Source organism: Polistes canadensis, unplaced genomic scaffold (assembly GCF_001313835.1).
Source record: "Polistes canadensis isolate GaletaPanama2010 unplaced genomic scaffold, ASM131383v1 scaffold_107, whole genome shotgun sequence".
NCBI classification, from domain to species: domain Eukaryota; kingdom Metazoa; phylum Arthropoda; class Insecta; order Hymenoptera; family Vespidae; genus Polistes; species Polistes canadensis.
In genome coordinates, this window is record NW_014569654.1 from 319,113 (window position 1) to 338,532 (window position 19,420).

A 19,420-nucleotide genomic window follows, 5' to 3' on the forward strand; every position below is an offset into this window, starting at 1 on the left:
TATCTCACGATCTCTCGCGAACCCTCTGCAATCAGTAACAAAGATATATGTAGTCATCGATTATAAATTATACACGGAATGACCTCGAAAGGGCAAACCAAAAAGGTTTCGTTTATCGATTCTTTGTTAGCACTCGACGACGAGCGAAATTAGACGGTGACGAAGACGACGACGACGACGATGACAACGGATCGAGGAACGATATCCATCCTATCACCTATATACGGAATAAACTCTCAGGAATATACAACTTACACAGGTATATTGTATAAGGAAGAGGAATAAAGAATAAGAAGCCGATTTCGTTATGTGGGTCGTCCACTAGGTCATTCCGATTGCTCATTGTGCAAAGGTTGAAGTCCAATTATAGATGACTGAAAAATAAAATGACCCTCCTGTCCTGATACGAAATAATAAACGTTATCTGTATCTCTTTCTCTCTCTTTCCCTCTCTCTCTCTCTCTCTCTCTCTCTCTCTCTCTCTCTTTCTCTCTCTCTCTCATTCACTCTCTCTTTCTCTTCCTCTTTCTCTCTCTCTCTCTTACTCTTTATTTTTCTCTCTCTTTTGATAGAACAAGATATGTTCAAAAGATATATCTTGGAATTTACATTCTTTTATTGAAAAGTAGAACAGGTCGAACATCAAATATTCGAACTAATAATAAAAGGAGAACGAGAGAGAGAAAGAGAGAAGAATAAAAGGGGTGAGGAGATAAGGTATGCTTCGAAAATAAAAGAAAAAGAGAAAGATAAAGGATAACGTAGAGAAGAAGAACAAGGAAGAACGAAAAGAAGATATCGAGTTCGAACGCCTCTCATTCTTTCTCTCTCTCTCTCTCTCTCCCTTCCTCTCTTTCACTCTTTCTCTCAACGGAAAGCCGTTTCTAGGGTGAAGCAGCACACGCACTGCGTAGAAACCATCCACCCAGGAAGAACTAGGTCACCGGCCACGTACAATACTTGTGCGAGCTCCTCGCGAAACATCATGCGACGGTGGGCGCACGCGCGTACATCCGAGAGGGTGAAGACGATACGTTAATTTTCCCTACGCGTTTCGTCTTTCGAATTAAACGAAAGGAATGAAATAAAATAAGAAAGGAAAAGAAAAAAAAAAAGCAATAGAAAATAATTCATGCATGGAATCGTATTAGCGAAAATTGAAATATATAAATACAAATAAAATAATAGATATAAACGAAGTATAGAAAAATTGTTTCTTCTTCTACGTCATGTTCTTTTCTTATTCTTCAACGTTTCGCACGATGACATCACATCACTCTGAGATTAACATCAAAAGTGAAAGAGTTAGTTACGGAAATATCGATTATATTATTCTCGAATGTGTGAAACGAGATTGAGATAGAAAATGTCGTGCAAATTCTAAGGATAGATTTATTCTCGTTAGACGAGCTTTTTTAAACTCGATCGTTCGGAAGAGATCTCAAATGGAGACAAAGTGAATAGCTTAAATTATTTTTCTTTCTCTCTCTCTCTCTCTCTCTCTCTCTCTCTCTGTTTTTGTTTCTACCTATCTCTATTATACTCACGGATAATGGTACTTAACAGAAATAGATCGCTCATTTGGCGGCTAGCATCAAATTTGACGTTTTACGAGAGGCAAGCCACGTTCGCGTGAACGAACACATGTTATCTTTTAATGGTCGACAGTTTTTTCTCTTTCTAAATTGTTCGATACTTAACGTTTCGTAACTATTTTTTATTATTATTTAGCTTTTCAAAAAGTTAACGAGTCTAAAACACAAACAAAGTAAACTGCTTTCATTCGAGGACTATCAACGCCATCTACGTTGCTGTGATTTCACTGAAATTTTTGCAATGATGAAAAATCCCTTTTTTCTTTCATCATTTTTCTTAATCCTTCTTCCTGTTAAATCTTTAAGGTGTTAAATTATTAGCGTTATTCGAGAGACACACGATGAAGTTCGTAATATCCTTTGGATAGGTATTTACAAAGTAAAGGTCAAAACGTTGCTTTAAAGCACGAAAGATCTCTGTTATCTCTCTCCCTTTAATATTCTCGATAAACAAGCGCGTTCGATTTCTCTCTGTGAACGTCGAGTTTCATTTAGTTTCCCCCATGTCACCTTAAGTAGATATTAGAAATGGAACGCTGTAGATGTATACACTACTGTTAATGTGTCGCATCGCGTGCGAGATAGAGAGAGAAAGAAAAAGAGAAAGAGAAAGAGAAAGAGAAAATGAGGGAGGAGCATGCTTATGACGCGTATTTGCGTGCGCGTATCAACGATGACATATAAACACCTAAGTCGAACGGTTGAAACTTTGTAGGAGTATTATTACGTTACCGTTGACGATACTTTCAAATTCAAAAGGTATACATACCATTAAAACGGAGGATAAAACCGATAGATAATACAAAGGGAGTTTAATAACTCAATCTCTTTTTAAACGTGTAAAAATAAAATAGAAATAAAAAGGGCGCGCGAAAAAAAGGGGAAAAGAAAAAAAATACAAATACAAATACACACACACAAATACTAGTATGAATAAAATTAGAATTAAATTAAATTATACTTACAAGAATACGTCCAGTGGTGGTCTGTCCGGAAATCAGCTCGCCGGCCCAATCTTTGGCCTCAGTCATAAAAGTTCCCTCGAACTCCTTCCCATGGCGGTTCGATTTATGCTCCTTCTGCTTCGGGTCATTTGGGGCGAATTCGGGCTCTTTTCGGCAGCAAAGGAAGGCGAACGCGCGCCAGAGGAGGACGATAAGCAGCCCGGCGAGGAACGTGAAGATGCTCGACAGCAAGAAGCACCACCATTTTCGCTCCTTTAGGCAGTCATCTACCGGGGGCTGCTCGGTCGGCGTCTCTTCGCTCGTCATTCCGGCGGATCTCTGCTGCCCCCGGATCACACATTCACCGGCCAACAGCTACTATGATGGCCGATCGCACGCACTTTATACGCTTCATAATTTCCTCGTCCTTCGAAGCCACGCGGCGGCTAACGTCGCCTTTTTCCTCTTCCACCGCTGCTGTCCTTTCTCTTTCTCTCTTTCTCCCGCCACCACTTCTTCCTCTTCTTCCACCCCTTCCTCCTCCTCCACCACCAGCACTGTCGACTCTATCAACCACAAGAAATTTCCTTCGCGCTATCACGCTTCCCTTCTTTCAACCCCCTTATCTCTTCCGACAAACTCCTTCTTCTCCTCTTCCTCCTCTTCCTCTTTTTCTTCTTCTTCTTCTTTTTCTTTTCCCTCTTCACGTACGTGCTGCTGCTGCTCCTGCGTTCACCACTCTCTCTTTCCACCACCTCAACTCGGCCGCGAGACGACTGCTCTCTCTCTCTCACTCTCTCTCTCCTCGCTCTTTTGCCCTTTACCTACTTACCCCTCTTCTATCTCTCTCTCTCTCTCTCTCTCTTTCTCTCTCGATCAACCCCCCACCCCCACCCCACCCCCACTACTTCTTGATACGTTTCCTAGTTTATCTCAACCTTTCTCCTCTTCTTCTTTCTTTCTTTCTCCCCGTTTTCGTTCTCTTTTCTTTGATCAAATTACCACTTGCAAAAATAACACAACAATTACGCGCACCTTTTTTTCTTTCGTAACAAATTGTTTACTTGTTTTTAACGTTTTTTTATAGTTATTATTAAAATAATTATTCGCGTTCGCTTTCGACGTTATTTTAACGTATCTCACTTCGCACTGAAACGTCGTCCAACGTAACACGTACGACCTAGCGAATTTGTTCTTTCTCTCGATCTACCTTTTTTTTTTTTTTTAAAGAAAATAAGAGAACGCGAAGAAGATTTTACCCGGTCAACATATCAGACGAAAGAAAAATGACTCTGTTAGTTTCATCCCGTCTTCTCGTCGTGACGCGTCGCGTCGTGTCGCGTCGTGTCGCCTCGCCTTCACGTCGTCGAGTAAAATTGTCGTCGTCGAGCAACGTGTGTCCTCTTCTACTATCTCGTGCTCACTCGCGACGACGAGGACGACTCGACCAACCGGCAGTCAATGCCGTTGTCTTTCCTATATAGTATATATATATACTTACGTATATGTAGTATATGTGTATACATCTATATACGTATATGCGTGCGTATATATATATATCCGTATATATATGGCACCACAGCACGACAGACACTTTCCACCTCTACTTCTTCTTTTTATCTTCCTACACCTCCTCAAAGTGGGGTGAATAATCGTGAAAAAGCACTGGCTGCTCGATGATACTCTCTGTCCACCAGCACCAGGACTCTTCTTCTTTTGCTTTTGTTTTCTCTTTATCTCTCTCCCTCTTTCTCTCTCTCTCTTTTCCTTTTATCCCCTAAAAGAGACGAGCTTCTCGATGACGATAACTACTATACGACGATTATAACAAACTATCCGTATTTACTATGTTCGCTCGCTCACTCGCTCGACTCGTTCGTTCGTTCGTTTGCCCTTTCTAACACCAAGAACAAAACGTTCTATCTTCGGCAAATGAAGATAAAGGATAGTCGAGTTATTCGAGAAGGCTCTCGCTGTAGCAGTAGCAGCAGCAGTAGCACCACCACCACCACCAGCACAACCACCACCGCCAACACCACCACCAACCACCACCACCTCCACCACTGCCACCACCACCACCACCACCACCACCACCACCACCACTACCACCACCTTATTCTACTTCTTCTTCTCTGCTTCTCCTCTTCTTTTTCTACTTCTTCTTGTTGTTGTTCTTCTTCTTCTACTACCTTCCTACTTCTTCTTCTTCTTTTTCTGCTTCTTCTTCTTCTTCCTCTTTTTCTTCTTCGTCTATCGCTCGTTTCGCACCGTCTCCTACTACTCTCGAGCGCGTATACTAAAGTTTAGTTTTTATTAGCCTATCGGGCTGCAGCACACCACCGACGACGACGGCGACGGCGGCGACGACGACGACGACGACGAGGACGACCGAAGGTCCCGACGACCATACCAGTGCTCCGCAGCAATCAATACGCAACAATGGACCGGGACCAATAAGCTCGAAGCTTTTCCTGACGTAGAGAGACGCACGCTCTCCCTCTTGCGAGTCAAGCCGAGTCCTCTTCTCCTCCCTAACCCACCGTCAGCCCCTACGACACACCGCATTCGCCAATCTACATGCGGCTGAGCACCTTCGAAAGCTCACCGCTTGGCGTCGCTAACATTAAGCCCGCCAATACACGAATTTTCGCATTACATTGATTTGATATAATGAGTACTTCCAATCTTTTACTTTTACTTTTACATTGAAAATTCAATAAATAATTCTTAAACTTATTGTCACTAGTTTTCTCGTAAAAAGCAACTCAACTCGTTTTAGAACGTAATGTTATGTAACTCGATATTTGATCATTAAATTATGACTCTTATTACATACCAATTTCTTCGTATTATTTATCGACACTTCATTTTTGTTAAATACTTAAAGGACAGGCGTAAATAACGTGATTATCGAAGAAATAATGAATTCAATTTTAGATGGTTTCAAACGTTTTCGTAAACTTTCGTTCAACGAACATTTAGGGAGGAAATTAAACTGTTGCAATCGAAATCTTTCGTTTTTTATGCACAATGAAAAAAATATTAACATTTGCATAACGAATTGACGAATCCAGCGCCCTCTTGTAGTCTTGAAGTTCCAACGAGAACGAGGATAAAAAAGGCGCTCTACGATTACCGACTATCTAAGGTATTCGTTTGATCGATCTTTACGTCATACATTTGATAATAATTTAAGATTATATAAGATCATGTAAGATATGTAAACGAAAACGAGTTTCGTTTATATATCGTAGATTAAACCTAAGTAAAAGAGAAGATATCCCGTTAAAAGGTACGATAAATCGTCTTCCATGATATTTTTTCATTTTTATAAATACTGGTTTACTTTCCCTAGTATCTCGCCGACGTGAAATAATATGTCAAAAGTTATTAAAAGATTTATTGATTTATTACGAAATTGTTGTTATAGATTAGGCAAATGTCGTGTCATCATCCTTCCTGCCGTAAATATAATTAAAAATATATATATTTATATATGTTAGATATAACGATGACGCTTTGGTGTGCGAACCTACTCCATTCTCTTTCTCTTTCTCTCAGGTTCGTACACGAGGTCTTGCATCCATATAGGAAAGCTGAGCAGAGAAGGAAGATACCAAAGGCAAGAACGTCGTTCGAACTATCGCGCGGTGTCCTTGACACCGAGGAAGCTGCAATGGCGTCGCCCTCGACACCCGGTGAGATTTTAATATCTTCTATACGGTATTTGATTGTAAGCCGGTCCGTAGTTCGAATCGTCAGGTCCAGGTGGATTCGCTGCTAGCGCACGTCTTATAGCCTCTGGGATTGGGGGTGGCGTTGGTAAATGAGCACCTTGTGGACGGAAGCCATTTTCGTCTGCTACGTATTCCAATTGAATAGGTGTACCATCGGGTGCCGTGTACGAGAATCTACCCTGCACCGCCTACGATCATACATCAAGCATGTTCTTTACTGTTCTTTTTTTTTTTAATCAAGATCAAAAGTCCAATAAGACATCTCTTATCTTCAAAAATGTATGTCTCGAAATTACCTCGGCTTGCTGTCCAGGACCACCACCTGCTTTAGGGCGACCTGTTTCCTGAGCTGAAATTCCATTTTCTGTCTCGTAGCTCCAGTTGTACGTGCCGTCGGGGAAAGAATCGCGTTGCTGGTTACGAATTGCTATAAACCGACCACTGTACGGGCTAGAGTGAAGGGAATAAATGATATTTACTTCGTCTTACTTCTTCGAATGTTACGAGAGGGTACAAAGGGGTGCCAAGAGTGTTGGATAATTTCATCAGAATAAATTGCCAGAATATAGTTTGAGAATACAAATGTTAGATACGGTTATAGTTTTAGTTGTATACATGTCGAAAAGATTACTCGAAGAAAATGAAAACATTTCTAATAAAAATCAAAAATATCATTTACCTGTATTCCGGTTGATACTTCGGCTGTGGTTGATAACTAGGCTTTGGTGTCTGCGGGAAGAGATTTTGATTGAAACCTCTGAAACCTCCGTACTGCCCCAAGGCAGAGCCAACAAGAGCGAGGATCAGTATCTGCAATCACGAAAGATATGAAGTTAGAATAGTTCGAACGTGAACGAACGTGATTACAGTATGTCGATAATTTCTATGAACATGTCCACACTCCTCGAAAGAGAAATAGAAAGAACATGGCAGTTTGAAAAGACACTCACTGTGTACTGCATGACGATGATGATTCTCCACGGATCGTGATGCCGATTTGAAGAGTATCGAATCTGTGGCATCAACCACGAATACCGCTGGCATTTATATGAAGACGCTCAAGATCTTCCCTTCTCTCTGCTCCTCTAGACCACATCGGTGTCCATTCTCCTCTCTTCTCAAGCACGCAAGTCGTTCTAAGCGCCCTCGCATCCTCGCCCCACCTCAACCCCACGTTCGAGGTCACACCGATCCCGGAGTCATTTGTACTTACGTATATATCTATGTTTTAGAAGCGTTAATGTATTGTTATCGTTTAATAATCAACTCAATGTTATCTCATATACATTATTACAACATCAAACCAATATGATTAAACGTGGAACGAAAATAGAGACAGTATGTTTTAGAAAAAAAAAAACATAAATTTAGATGAACAATATATACGTCGCATACACTTTGGAGAATGTTGGTTTTAACATTTAAAAAAATTCAAAAAAAAGAGAAAAAAATTGTGACAGCAAATAAATAAGAGCAAAACTACCTGCTGGAATAATAAATGAAAGTGTCAAGATACGATGTTTTGTCAATTCATAAACGCATCCGCGAAGGCGTACGATCACCAACGATGATTTCATTCCTGATATATTCATAATTTGCTCTCTGCTTTTCGCCATCCAAAGGCGTAAACGCATTGTTCTTAGGTGAGACCACTCCCAGAGAGCATCGCTAACTCTGCTATCTACCTTTATCTTATACAGGACCGGTGTATGATCGTCTATAAGTCGTAATATTGCAGATGTCTTGGCTTAAAGGTAGACCGTGCGATTTGTGAACAGAGTCTAGTTAAAATATGATTATCGCGAATTAGGTATTATTCCTTTAATAATCTGCTAATGTATGAACGCATACCCGATACGAATTAATGTGTTCTGAGAAATTTTTGCATAACTACGAACAAATGAAAACAACTCGACATTTCTCTCGTTTCATATCGAGGATTCCAATTGAATATAAATTAATCGATCTTGCGAAACGTCCCTGAAAATGATGATGAGAAATTATGCAATGATAAAATGAGTACAATATGTACGAATTGTCACTTAATGAGTTTAACTAATTTCTAATCGAAATAGATAATAAATGATTGTAATTAGAATGAAACTTTTGACAATGTTATCTGATTTTATTGATCATTTTATCAGATATTTGTATTACAGTATTCAAGTTTCCAACCATATTACGTATGCATACATCATAACGATCCTATTGCAAACATTATCATTATTTTAATGAGATAAAAGTTACGAAATCGATCGTTCGATGTTTTCATCGTAAATTGTCCCAATTTGGGTAGAAACGAGTATAAAGATAGACAGATTCGATCAGTGGAAGGAAACGAAAGAAGAAGGCGGTACGTAAGGCAATTTAAGTTGGGCATTGAACGGCTAGGCGCGGATCGGTTTGCATAATTCTCGAGTAGGATGCTCGCCTGGGAGGCCCCCGAAGGTATGCCTTCTATCCGCGTCGTGGTGAGTCTGAAAGCTCACAACGATGACGAGGCATACCTAAGTCAATGTGGTTAATAAAACCAGAAAGGTCAGACCAGGTTCGAATAATTCTCCGAGACGCCGAGAGCATTCCGCGAGATCTAGAACCATCTTAGATGAGACAACAGGTTCGCAAGAGATCCTTGTTGATCCTGACAAAGAGTCTTAATAGTTACAAGATTTTAGATTTGTTCGCAAAGAACAGATATATCTCATTAAATAAGAAAGTAAGTAAAATATTATTCGATCATTAATTTAACAACAAACACGTGCTTTCAAATATTTTCTTGATCGTTGCAAACATTACGCTAAACGCCTAAAGGTGATGCACGTAAATATACTGAATTCCAAATGGAACGAGATGTGTGGGATGAGTGTCTCGATCTTCTCACGGTACAACTCGGGTATAAAATGGTGCATCTATAAATCAAGGATATTCCAGGAATTCTCGTGAAAGTATGTAGATACGCAGTTATCGAATTTCTGACGATAAGTCCCCTGAGAGAACACAATGTAATTTCTCGGATATCTCTTACTAAGATTCAAGATCACTGCCGACGCTCGCTGATCTTGCTACTTCCTCTCTTTATCCTACTTATTGTCCACGAAGTTAAGGTGATCGTCTATCTTTCCTTTCTCTCACTCTTTCTCTCTCCCTCTCTATCTATCTTTCTGCTTGCTTTATCTGTGATCCTACTTTTCCTTACTCCTAGGTATTCTATCAAAACTTTCGTTAACAATTCCGTGACCCGGCAGTTGACTTTCCACCTAATGTAAAAGTTATCATCTTTATGGCTGACTATCATTAGCATCATCATCGTCGTCGTCGTCGTCGTCATCATTGCAAAGGATCATCACTATTCCACGCTGCCTTATTCCCGTAACTCGGCGAATAACTCGCTAAAAGTTATTGTGCAATCATTCTGGCATTTCTGGCCGACTCCTCTCTTTGTGCTCTGCCCTTCTTTTCTTTCCGGTCCGTGACGAAAGCGAAAGGAATCCATCCTAGAAGATCCACGCCCAGTGGAGCCTAGCTGTCAGCAATATCTCGACTCTTCTCTTTCTCTCTGTTTTTACGTGCAAGGATTCGAGCATCGTGATAATTAGAGCTTCAAAAGGTCGCTTGTATCGACATATCGTGCATCTAAATGATTAATCGATGGTTAATTGCACTTAACTCTACCATTGCTCCAGCAATTTGTCGTAAGTCGATATATGTAAATATATTAGATCTATCTATTACCTTTTATAAGTTTGTGTTCTGAATTTATATTCAACTTTATTATCGTCTTATTAATTTTTAATAAAAATGACACGATCGGATCTCGATCATTGATCATTCTCGTTAAAGTATATATGGAAATAAAAAATTAATGGGAAAATAAAAAAAAAAAAATAAAGGAAAAATTATGAAAATCACTGAAAGGTGTTGCGGTCGATGAAATTATAGTCATTTTCGTGACAGGATACGACTCGCCCAGGTGTCCATCGATCTCCTTGACCGATATATCCCTCGTGCGCAAAGATCAAAACGTTTCACGATTGTATGCAAAATATCGATTTCGTCTATCTGCCATTCTAACAATACCATCGAGCTGACAGCTCCTTCTGCTTCCTTTTCGATTGTGTCACAGAATGGAAAGCACTACGTGACATCCTGACCCCAATGTCAAAGGCGCCGTTTGACATCCCCGGTCAGTTAACATACGTTTCGTAGAGAGACTGACTCTTATGCATTTACTATTTCTTTCGCCAGTCTTGCTAATTCCTTTTTGTATTATAAATTTCATGATTTCATTTATCTTCTAACAGGTGTCACTTATGTAAGATTAAGAATAAATGTATCCGTAATAATTCGTTTCTTTTCATTCTTTTATTACAATAAAACATTAATTGATATAATCTTAATGTTTATTATCATTAAATTCCCCATCAATCATAGTCTTAATTAATATAAAACAAATCTATATCAATTTGTCATTTGTTTGATGAACAAATGTTTTAAGGTATTCAAGGTTAAACATTCAATCGTTAAAGATTGCGATAAAGATCAGCGACGAGAAAATAGAATCGCTAAATTCATAGTAAAAGGATCTCGATGGTACTTTCAAACTTTCACGGCTTTCGTGAATGCCTCTCAAGAGGTGCCAGAAACGAAGTTCCAAGCTGTTCACGGTGAAAATGTTAAATCCTGGGATGAGCCAGAGTCGTCCATTCGGTCGACCGTTCGTTCGTTCGGTCGGTTAGTTGGTTGGTTGGTTGGTTGGTTGATCGTTGTGCAACGCAAAGAGGAGGCCGATGATTTGCTTTCACTGACTCACCTTTAAACGTGATATTACGATTACCATTAACATTAACTACGAGTGGCATTTCGAGTTGGTTTCCTAAAATTTAACGCCTCCGTAATAATAACGATTTAATTGATAGCTGGGTTAGACAGCTACCAGTAGGTTGCTCGTTTATTAATTGGTCAAACTTAAGTTCTTCTGGTATTATAAATAACAGGTACGGAAAGATATAACTCAATTTCAAGTCGATTGCATGTATTTACCATCGTACAAAGAAACAAGCGGTTACATTCTATTAAAAGAACAATAATAGCGCGCGTTAATTTGACGTTTTATCGTCTCGATAAATCTGAAGCAGCTCTTTTCTAATCATAAGTGATCTCTCCTCTTCGTATAGTATCCAGCAAACTGTCTCTTTATTTCTCTCTCTCTCTCTCTCTCTCTCTCACTCTTTCTCTCGGATTTTTCTTCTTATTTGGATTTCGTTAGCATCGATTATTTCGTCAAAGGAAATTACATTAAACTTTTTCACGCTAGATCGATCACATAAAGACAATTTCCTTTCTTTTTAAACATCTAGATATTACGTTACGATAACATTGTCCTTTATCTTTCCAAATAAATCTTTAGTTCTAACAGATCATTATCCAAATACTTTTCGATGTGATTTAGCCTCTAATGGTAATTACCTACTTGGCTTTTCACACGAAACGAATTGACGAGTACGTATATCAAAAATAGAAATTGCTAAAAGAGAGAGAAAGAGAGAGAGAGAGAGAAAAAGATAGAAAGAAAGAGAAAAAGAGAAAAGAGTAATAAAAGGAGTATAATTTAAAACGTTAAATAAAAGCAATCCTCTTTGATCCTCCTCGTTCAATTTCTTTACTATTTTTCTTTATCTATCCACGTGGAGGATCTAATGAAAAGGACAACTACACGTTCGTAGATGTTATAGGCAGTTTCTCGTGGTTTTTCTAGTTAGTGTCTTAGCAAGCTAGCTGGTTTGAAAAATAATATATCCTCAAAGAAAAAAAATAAGGAGAAGAATAGAAGAATAAAAGACGATCATCTTCGTTGTCGATCGCGAACGAATCGTCCTGATACTCCTGATATAATATAATCGTAAAGAACGATAAGAGTAATATAATGAAAAAAAAAAGAAAGAAAGAAATAAAGAAAGAAATAGAGAAGGAGAAAAATGGAAGAGAAAAATAGAATAGAAATCGATAAACATAATGTCATGTCTAGTATCTCCTGTAAGGCTCCTCCTCCTCGGGATGAGCCGCGTTGTAGCTGAGGGCTCGTTGGATGGCAGGTGGAATGGGCGGAGGTGTAGGTAGGTGAGCACCGCTCGCTTGAAAGCCGTTCTCGTCTGCGGTGTAAGTGACCAATATCGGGGTACCGTCTGGTGCTGTATAACTATATTGACCTCTAACCTCTTCGATTTGGGCTGGACCAATATTCTTTGGACGTCCTTGTTCCGCTACCGAGATTCCATTTTCGGTATCGTAACTGAAAAAATATTTTCTATTTAGATCAAGAATCTTATGTGTTTTACTTATTTGTGGGATCATTCTTGCATTGGTCTTACTTATTAGATTGTTTTGAGAATCGAAATCACGTCTTTCGCTTTTTATATTACTTTGGATCACTGAGATATTCAGGACCTTTAGGTTTACTTACTCACGAATGTCTACTCAAATTAGGAAAGAAGATGTTTATCCTTCATATATTATTTATAGATATATACAGGATGTTAAGAGTTGTTCAGCTTTGAGAATACATTATATTAATTAAAAAAAAAAAAAAAAAAAATAAAAAACAGAGTTTTTATTATCAAGAACAAGAATAATTGCTGGAAATATTATAACAAGGATTTCCGTGAAACGGGACTACCATTGATGATATGTCATACACAGGATGATAAAAATCTACAGAATAATAAACGCGATTATGTAAAACGAAAAAGATCGGTTTCTTGCGGATGTCGATAATGATTTTAGTAGAAAAATAGATTCCAATTATTGACATGATTTTTATTATTATACACAAGAAATAATAACACCGAGTAATCTTAATCCTTTAAACAAAAAAAGGCAAAATTATGGGAAGAAAAATATGATTGAAAAAAGAAACGGGAAGGGGTTGCAAAGGACGAAGAAAGAAAGTTAAAGATAAGAAAAGAAAGAAGATAATTGCCAAGTTTGAGGAGGAAAAAGAGAGATGTCGGTAGATCTGTGAGGCGTCACACAACGCAGGTGTCATGGGAGGTGTCTGAGAAGAGTTAAGTGCGATTTTACAAAGACATACGAACAGCCAGAGTGTGGCTGTTGATGGGACGGAAAGTGGACAGGTAGGTAGGTAGGTAGATAGGTAGGCAGATACGTAGGTAGGTAGGTCGATTGTAATTGTTCGATTGCGCAATCCGTTATTGCGAACTGCGCAGGCGATTAACATGGACGATTAACATCGAAGTCAATTAGCTATCTTTATCGAGCGTGTGTATATGCAATGATTCGGTGGCCATATCACGATGTTGCTTCTCATGTTTTACTAGGATTCCTTCACGAGACGAAGAAAGTGTTCGATCAATTCAATCACATCTGATTAGATGGATGCATAATGAAGTTTAATAGTTTGAAAACAAAAATAATGAGAGAAATAGATGTTTCATGTTTTCTTTTCTATTAAAAATTTCGTAGTTCGATCGTTCTTTTCTCATTCTTTCGAAGGCCAGTTCTTGGTCGTGCTCATCGGAGCCGAAAATCGTGGCACGATTGGAAATAAAAATGGAGGCGAACGTGCTAACGAGCATGATTACATCTTCGACGCGTGACGAGTAGTTTATAATACGCGCGAATTATCCCGGTTATATGTAGGTATATACGTAATTTCAAAAGGAAAGAGCAACCGAGATCCTTCGACCGTGTCGAGATCGCTCTTGAGGAAACGAAACAAACGGACGAACACCTCGGTGCTGTTTATCGATGGAAGAACGGACAGTCTCACCTGTAGGAGTAAGATCCGTCTGGTGCTGTGTCTTTCGATTGTCGCAATATGGCGATGTGTCTGCCGTAGTACTCGGGGTTGTATGGATATCTGTTGTATTGTGCATATGACGCCACCGTCAGACCGAGTAACAGCACCTACAAACGTTCAAAATACAAACAATCTCAAGCGTGTCAAAAAGAAAAGTTGGACATGGTCAGTGTTGGAAGTTCAAACGTGCGGCATATTTTCAATTAAAATCAAATTCAGATAAATCAAATCAAAATAAGCTTATTACGATATCTATTTCAAAGAATTTCTAGTTTAATTTTTAGCCCGTTAAAGACAATTTATTTTTATTGATTCGATTATAAAATAACATTGGAAGCGTCTACTTTATATCCGTTCATATAATCAATTTCTTTAAATAAGACGCAGGACAAGCGTGAATAATCTGCGCGTTAGTCACGATCGAAAGGATGTTCCTCAGGCAAAATAAGGACACAAGTGGGACGATTGGAACGTTGAAAAAGTTTTGATCTTTATGGACTGTCGGCGCGTTTATGAATAATAATAAGCATAACCGGGAACTGCGGTTTCTTCATTCGCGGTATGACCGCGAATGAATATGCGCGCGGCACGTGTCGCCACGGCGCGTTCTTTTGATATGCCAATTAGTCGTACGTCCTACGGCTTTTAAACGATACGTTTAAATAATGTTTTAACGATTTATCGAACCGCAAAAATTTGCGTTATTATTAATTATTACATAGATATCGATGTTCTCTTATGTTGACCTTTCGTTAACGAGTTAAAATTATGAAATAAAGAGTAATACAATTGAAATTGATAATTTAACAACGAGCTTACAACAGCGTCCATTAAATCCAACCCAATAGAAACTTAATTAGTATTAACCCAAGAAATTCTATTGATAAAATCAAAAGCAGATGATAATCTTATTTCACTCACAAGGATCTTCATAGTGTCTTCGTAGATCCGTAAGAAATAACGGAAAAAGTCAAATTAAAATGACGTGTAAAACGATAAAGTGGTTAAGTTTGACAGGCGCAAATTACTCGAATTTATGTTCACCGAAATGACGATGAAGAGGATTATGTGATACACAGAGTGGTTCTAGGCACTGTCGAAGATTACAGTGGCCAGGTTGGTCATGATGAGGTTTTATAGTCAACGTCGCATTCTCCTTCTGGACTACCATCCGCCCCGCCACAAAGACAACGATGCTTAACGAGAGGTTGAAGGGGAGAATTAATCTTCGAAGCGTTCGTGTAATTCGAAGCAGCCAGTTGCACTTAAAAGATGGCACATTCCCTCCTTCTCTCCCTTTCCTACCCTACCCTTCCTCACTCGAACTATTCCGTGGGCCGTATTTGCCCCTCCCGCGAATTCGAGAAGAAGATTTGCCTGACTTAACCTGACCTTTCATACCCGATACGATAATAATTATTACTTACACTCGAACTCCGTCCTTTGTATGCTCAGAATTTTTTCCTAAGACTACCTTATTCTCATTTCTCTTTCTATTTATCTACCTATCTATCTATCTATTAATGTAGTTATGTAGATACATTTACATATTTCTACTTATACGTGTAAGTAAGTATATTGTGCCTACATTTTATATGGGAGATAAGGACACGTCGATGGTGCAAAGGAATTTTGCTATCTCGTAAGACTATCTATTGTTAAAGTATTCTTTTAATATTACTCCATCCTCCCTTAGTTTTCATAATTTTACAATTTAAATTATATCGAAATTCTTTTCATTTTCTCTTCGTTTCTTTAATTTAACAATTATAGTTGCGAAATTAAACTCTATCGAATCTGTCTTTTTTCTCTCCTTTTTTTGTTTGTTTGTTTTTTTTATTTAGTATTTATTGTTGCAAAATATGATTAAGACTAATTGAGAATAATTAAAATTATTAAAAAATAAAAAATAGATTAAAAAAAATAGAAAAAATAGATAAAAAGTTTAACTGATATATAATCATCGATTTTATATTATCAATCATTGAATGTTAATATCGTGTACGTCAGTTTACCTTTTGCGTGATCGTCAAACTACATATATCTAATCGAATATGTCTAACTAATAACGGTACGATAAAAGTACATCTCAATTTTTTATTTATTGTTAAACTGATGATTATCTCGTGCCCGTTGTAACATATCTTGTAACACATCGAGCAAGACGACCTCGCCATGGGATTCAGATCGTCGGATGTACTACGGATCATCGCAGGGCGTATTCCTTTCACTGTTTGCTACAACTTGCCGAACAATTAACATTACTGTATCCGCGTATACTTACGACATTTCGCATTTATATTCTTATTTTTATTTATGACAACACAACAATGACATCGTTTTTTTTTCTTTACATAAAAGCAGCTAAAAATTGTTGAATTTTTGCGGTGTACCTTTAAAACATTCTTTACATTTTCTCACAAAATCGTAGATTTTATTTACTCTCGCGAACTTTTATTATTAACTGCATTTAATAATTTCTATAATTACAATGGTAGTCTTAACAATTAATTTTATTTAATTGTTATTATTTTTTAAAATAAGTAATTTTAGATCTATTATATTGATTGGTCAGCGGAAATCAATTATTACTGATCTGTACAAGAATCTATTGTTAAAGATCTATATTGTAGTCGATAAAACAGGACTCTACTGGTACTAAGTTGGAGGGTCTGTGAAACAGGATTCAGTTTTATCGACTAAAACTATTTGACTAGTAAAACAGTTTTCTATTATATCAAATGAACTTTTTATTTATTTTTATCAAATCTCTATTTGCCGTTGTAATGAAATTAAATTTAAACGCGTGATTTTACATTTACATAAAACATATAAAAATAAAGAAATAGGAAAAGTACAAATATTAAGTTACTACAAAAAATAATATCTATTAATTATTATGAAATACTTATTCGTAAGCAACATTATCAATGATTTATAAAGTAATATCTTATTATCGATTCTTTAGAAAGAAAGAGTTCACTATCTATCTACTACAGCTATGATTTAAAAAAGAAACCTGCAAAAAAATGTTATTCTGGGACTGTAAAATTGCAATGAATGAATCGAATGCAATCTCTTTGCATCTTAAATTTCAAACAATTTTCGACTACTCCTGGTATCTGTAAATATATAAAAGTTATTAAAAAACATTATAAAGTAATTAGTTTCTGTGTTTAAATGGATAAAAGGAACCAAGAAATAAAAAGGAGTAAAGAAATATGATATTAATTAGGGATTTAGAAGAAACTAATTACAATTATAATGTTTATGGTAAGCGGTCTTTGGCTAGATTTTACTTGCAATGGAATGTATAACATATAAAATATSTTAARCATTATACTGAAAGTAAAACACCATTGCCCGGGTCTAACCACGAGGAGGTAACCGCTTCCGAAGACCCACGAGGGATGTGCATCCTGAAGATGTCCACATCCAAAAAAAATTAAACGAAAGAAAATTATTTAACTGAGAACGTTTTTTAAGAAATCTAACTCTTGGGCCCCACCCTAAGAGTTTCACCTATTCGCAAGTAATACGTTTACGTGTCGAAGTCTAACAAAGAACTGATTCAAAACAATATAAGTTATCGGTAAATTTTATGTTTATATATTGGCTCAGTAACGAAATCAAATTTTAAAAAAGTCATCTAAAAACATAAAAGAAAAATATATCAAAATTATTTTCTATTTAAAATACGTTAATAGGTAATGTAATATTTCAACCAATGTATATATATATATATATGTTAAAACAAACTGAAATATAAGAAGAGTGTATTAAAGAATTAAAATAATTGTTAAATAATCGATAGAAGTGTCTTTTTTTGTTAAAAAGCTCCGAGTATATGTTCTGTCAACCGTCTTCCTCGAGATGCACCTTGAGACTGGCACTTTCTCGTCTGTGAAAATACTTCTATTGAAAGTTGTTTATATGACTTTCCGAACGTTGCGCATGTGTATAAAGGGAATAATTCATCTAATTAATGAAATTTAAGATTGTAACGTTCTGATTTTAGCATTTTTATCATTTTTATGTAATTATTTAACCGCTCCTGCGCAGTAGTGAGTTCAATGGTAAAATTATTTGTCTGAGAAAGTTTTTTAATAAACTTAACACTTAGGCCCCACCCTAGGAGTTTCATCTATTCGCAAGTAATACGTTTACGTTGAAGTCTAACCAAAAACTGATTTAAAACAATGTATGTTATCGGTAAATTTTATGTTTATATATTGGCTCAGTAACGAAATCAAGTTTAAAAAAGTCATATAATAACATAAAAGAAAAATATATCAAAATTAATTTCCATTTAAAACATGTTAATAGGTAATGTAATATTTTAACCAATACATATATATTCAAATAATCAGAAATTTGAAGGGAGTATATTAGAGTATTAAAATAATTATTAATTAAGCGGTCTTTAGCTGGATTTTACTTGCCATGAAATGTATAGCATATATAATATGTTAAACATTATATGGAAAGTAATATACCATTGCCCGGGTCTAACCACGAGGAGGTAACCGCTTCCGAAGACCCAAATTATAATAAATATTCATTAAATTTGATTTTTGCCAATAATACCAATCAATTTTGTCATGTTGAAGCCTAACAAAAAACTAATTAGAAAACAATATAAGTAATGGGAACAATATATGTTTACGAAAAAAAGTAAGTAAAGTCAGTCATATAGAAAAATCATAAATTAATAACGTATCAAAATTGCTTTCTATGTATATATACATTCGAAGTAATTTAATAGGTATGTAATGTTTAAAAAAATGTACATGTGTTGAAACTAATCTTAAACATAAGTAGAGTGTATTAGAATATTAAAATAATTGTTAATTAATCGATGGAAATGCATATTGTAATCGAAAAGCATGGATTTACCTGTCGATGTTCTTTCCTCTTCGAAATCTTTTGTTAGACTGATACGTTGTCACACATAAAAAAGTTTTTTCTATCGCAAGTTGTTTATATGGCTTTCTGAAAGTTGCACATGTGTGTATAAAGGAAATATTAATTATATTTAATAGAAATTGAGATTTTAACGTTCCGATTTTACATTTTTTTAATTTTCATGTAATTGTTTAAACTAATGTACATTTGTTAAAACGTTCCTGTGCAGTGATGACTTTGGAAGGGGAAATTGTCATCGAAAAAAATATCACATCGAAATTATTTAATATTTAAGTATGTTAATAAGTATGTAATACTTATACTAGTATATATATATGTCTAAATAATCTGAAATATAAGTAGAGTGTGTTAAAATATAAAAATAATTGGTAATTAATCGATAGAAATGTATATTGCAATTTA

At 36.6% G+C, this 19,420-nt stretch overlaps 3 protein-coding genes across 52 annotated transcripts in view; all 3 read right to left on the reverse strand.

Moving 5' to 3' along the window:
- LOC106787588 (calcium-activated potassium channel slowpoke) overlaps window positions 1–4,588 on the reverse strand; it is an 81,153-nt gene extending 76,565 nt beyond the window's left edge. For all 50 annotated transcript variants that reach the window (XM_014750082.1, XM_014750069.1, XM_014750066.1 and 47 more), the window contains exon 1: window positions 2,561–4,588. In XM_014750082.1, the coding sequence (XP_014605568.1) occupies window positions 2,561–2,866 (306 nt within the window). In that variant the 5' untranslated portion in view covers window positions 2,867–4,588. The remainder of the gene's footprint in view (window positions 1–2,560) is intronic.
- Window positions 4,589–6,198: 1,610 nt separating this feature from the next.
- Window positions 6,199–7,706, reverse strand: LOC106787615 (endocuticle structural glycoprotein SgAbd-2-like). The gene is made up of 4 exons (XM_014750144.1): window positions 7,227–7,706; window positions 6,956–7,086; window positions 6,573–6,726; window positions 6,199–6,464 (listed from the first exon to the last, which is right to left on the reverse strand). The coding sequence occupies exons 1-4, from the start codon at window positions 7,296–7,298 to the stop codon at window positions 6,246–6,248; spliced, it is 576 nt and encodes a 191-aa protein (XP_014605630.1). The 5' UTR covers window positions 7,299–7,706; the 3' UTR covers window positions 6,199–6,245.
- Window positions 7,707–11,836: 4,130 nt separating this feature from the next.
- LOC106787587 (endocuticle structural glycoprotein SgAbd-1-like) lies at window positions 11,837–15,177 on the reverse strand. The gene is made up of 3 exons (XM_014750040.1): window positions 15,014–15,177; window positions 14,063–14,199; window positions 11,837–12,565 (listed from the first exon to the last, which is right to left on the reverse strand). The coding sequence occupies exons 1-3, from the start codon at window positions 15,023–15,025 to the stop codon at window positions 12,298–12,300; spliced, it is 417 nt and encodes a 138-aa protein (XP_014605526.1). The 5' UTR covers window positions 15,026–15,177; the 3' UTR covers window positions 11,837–12,297.
- Between the last annotated feature and the right edge of the window lie 4,243 nt (window positions 15,178–19,420).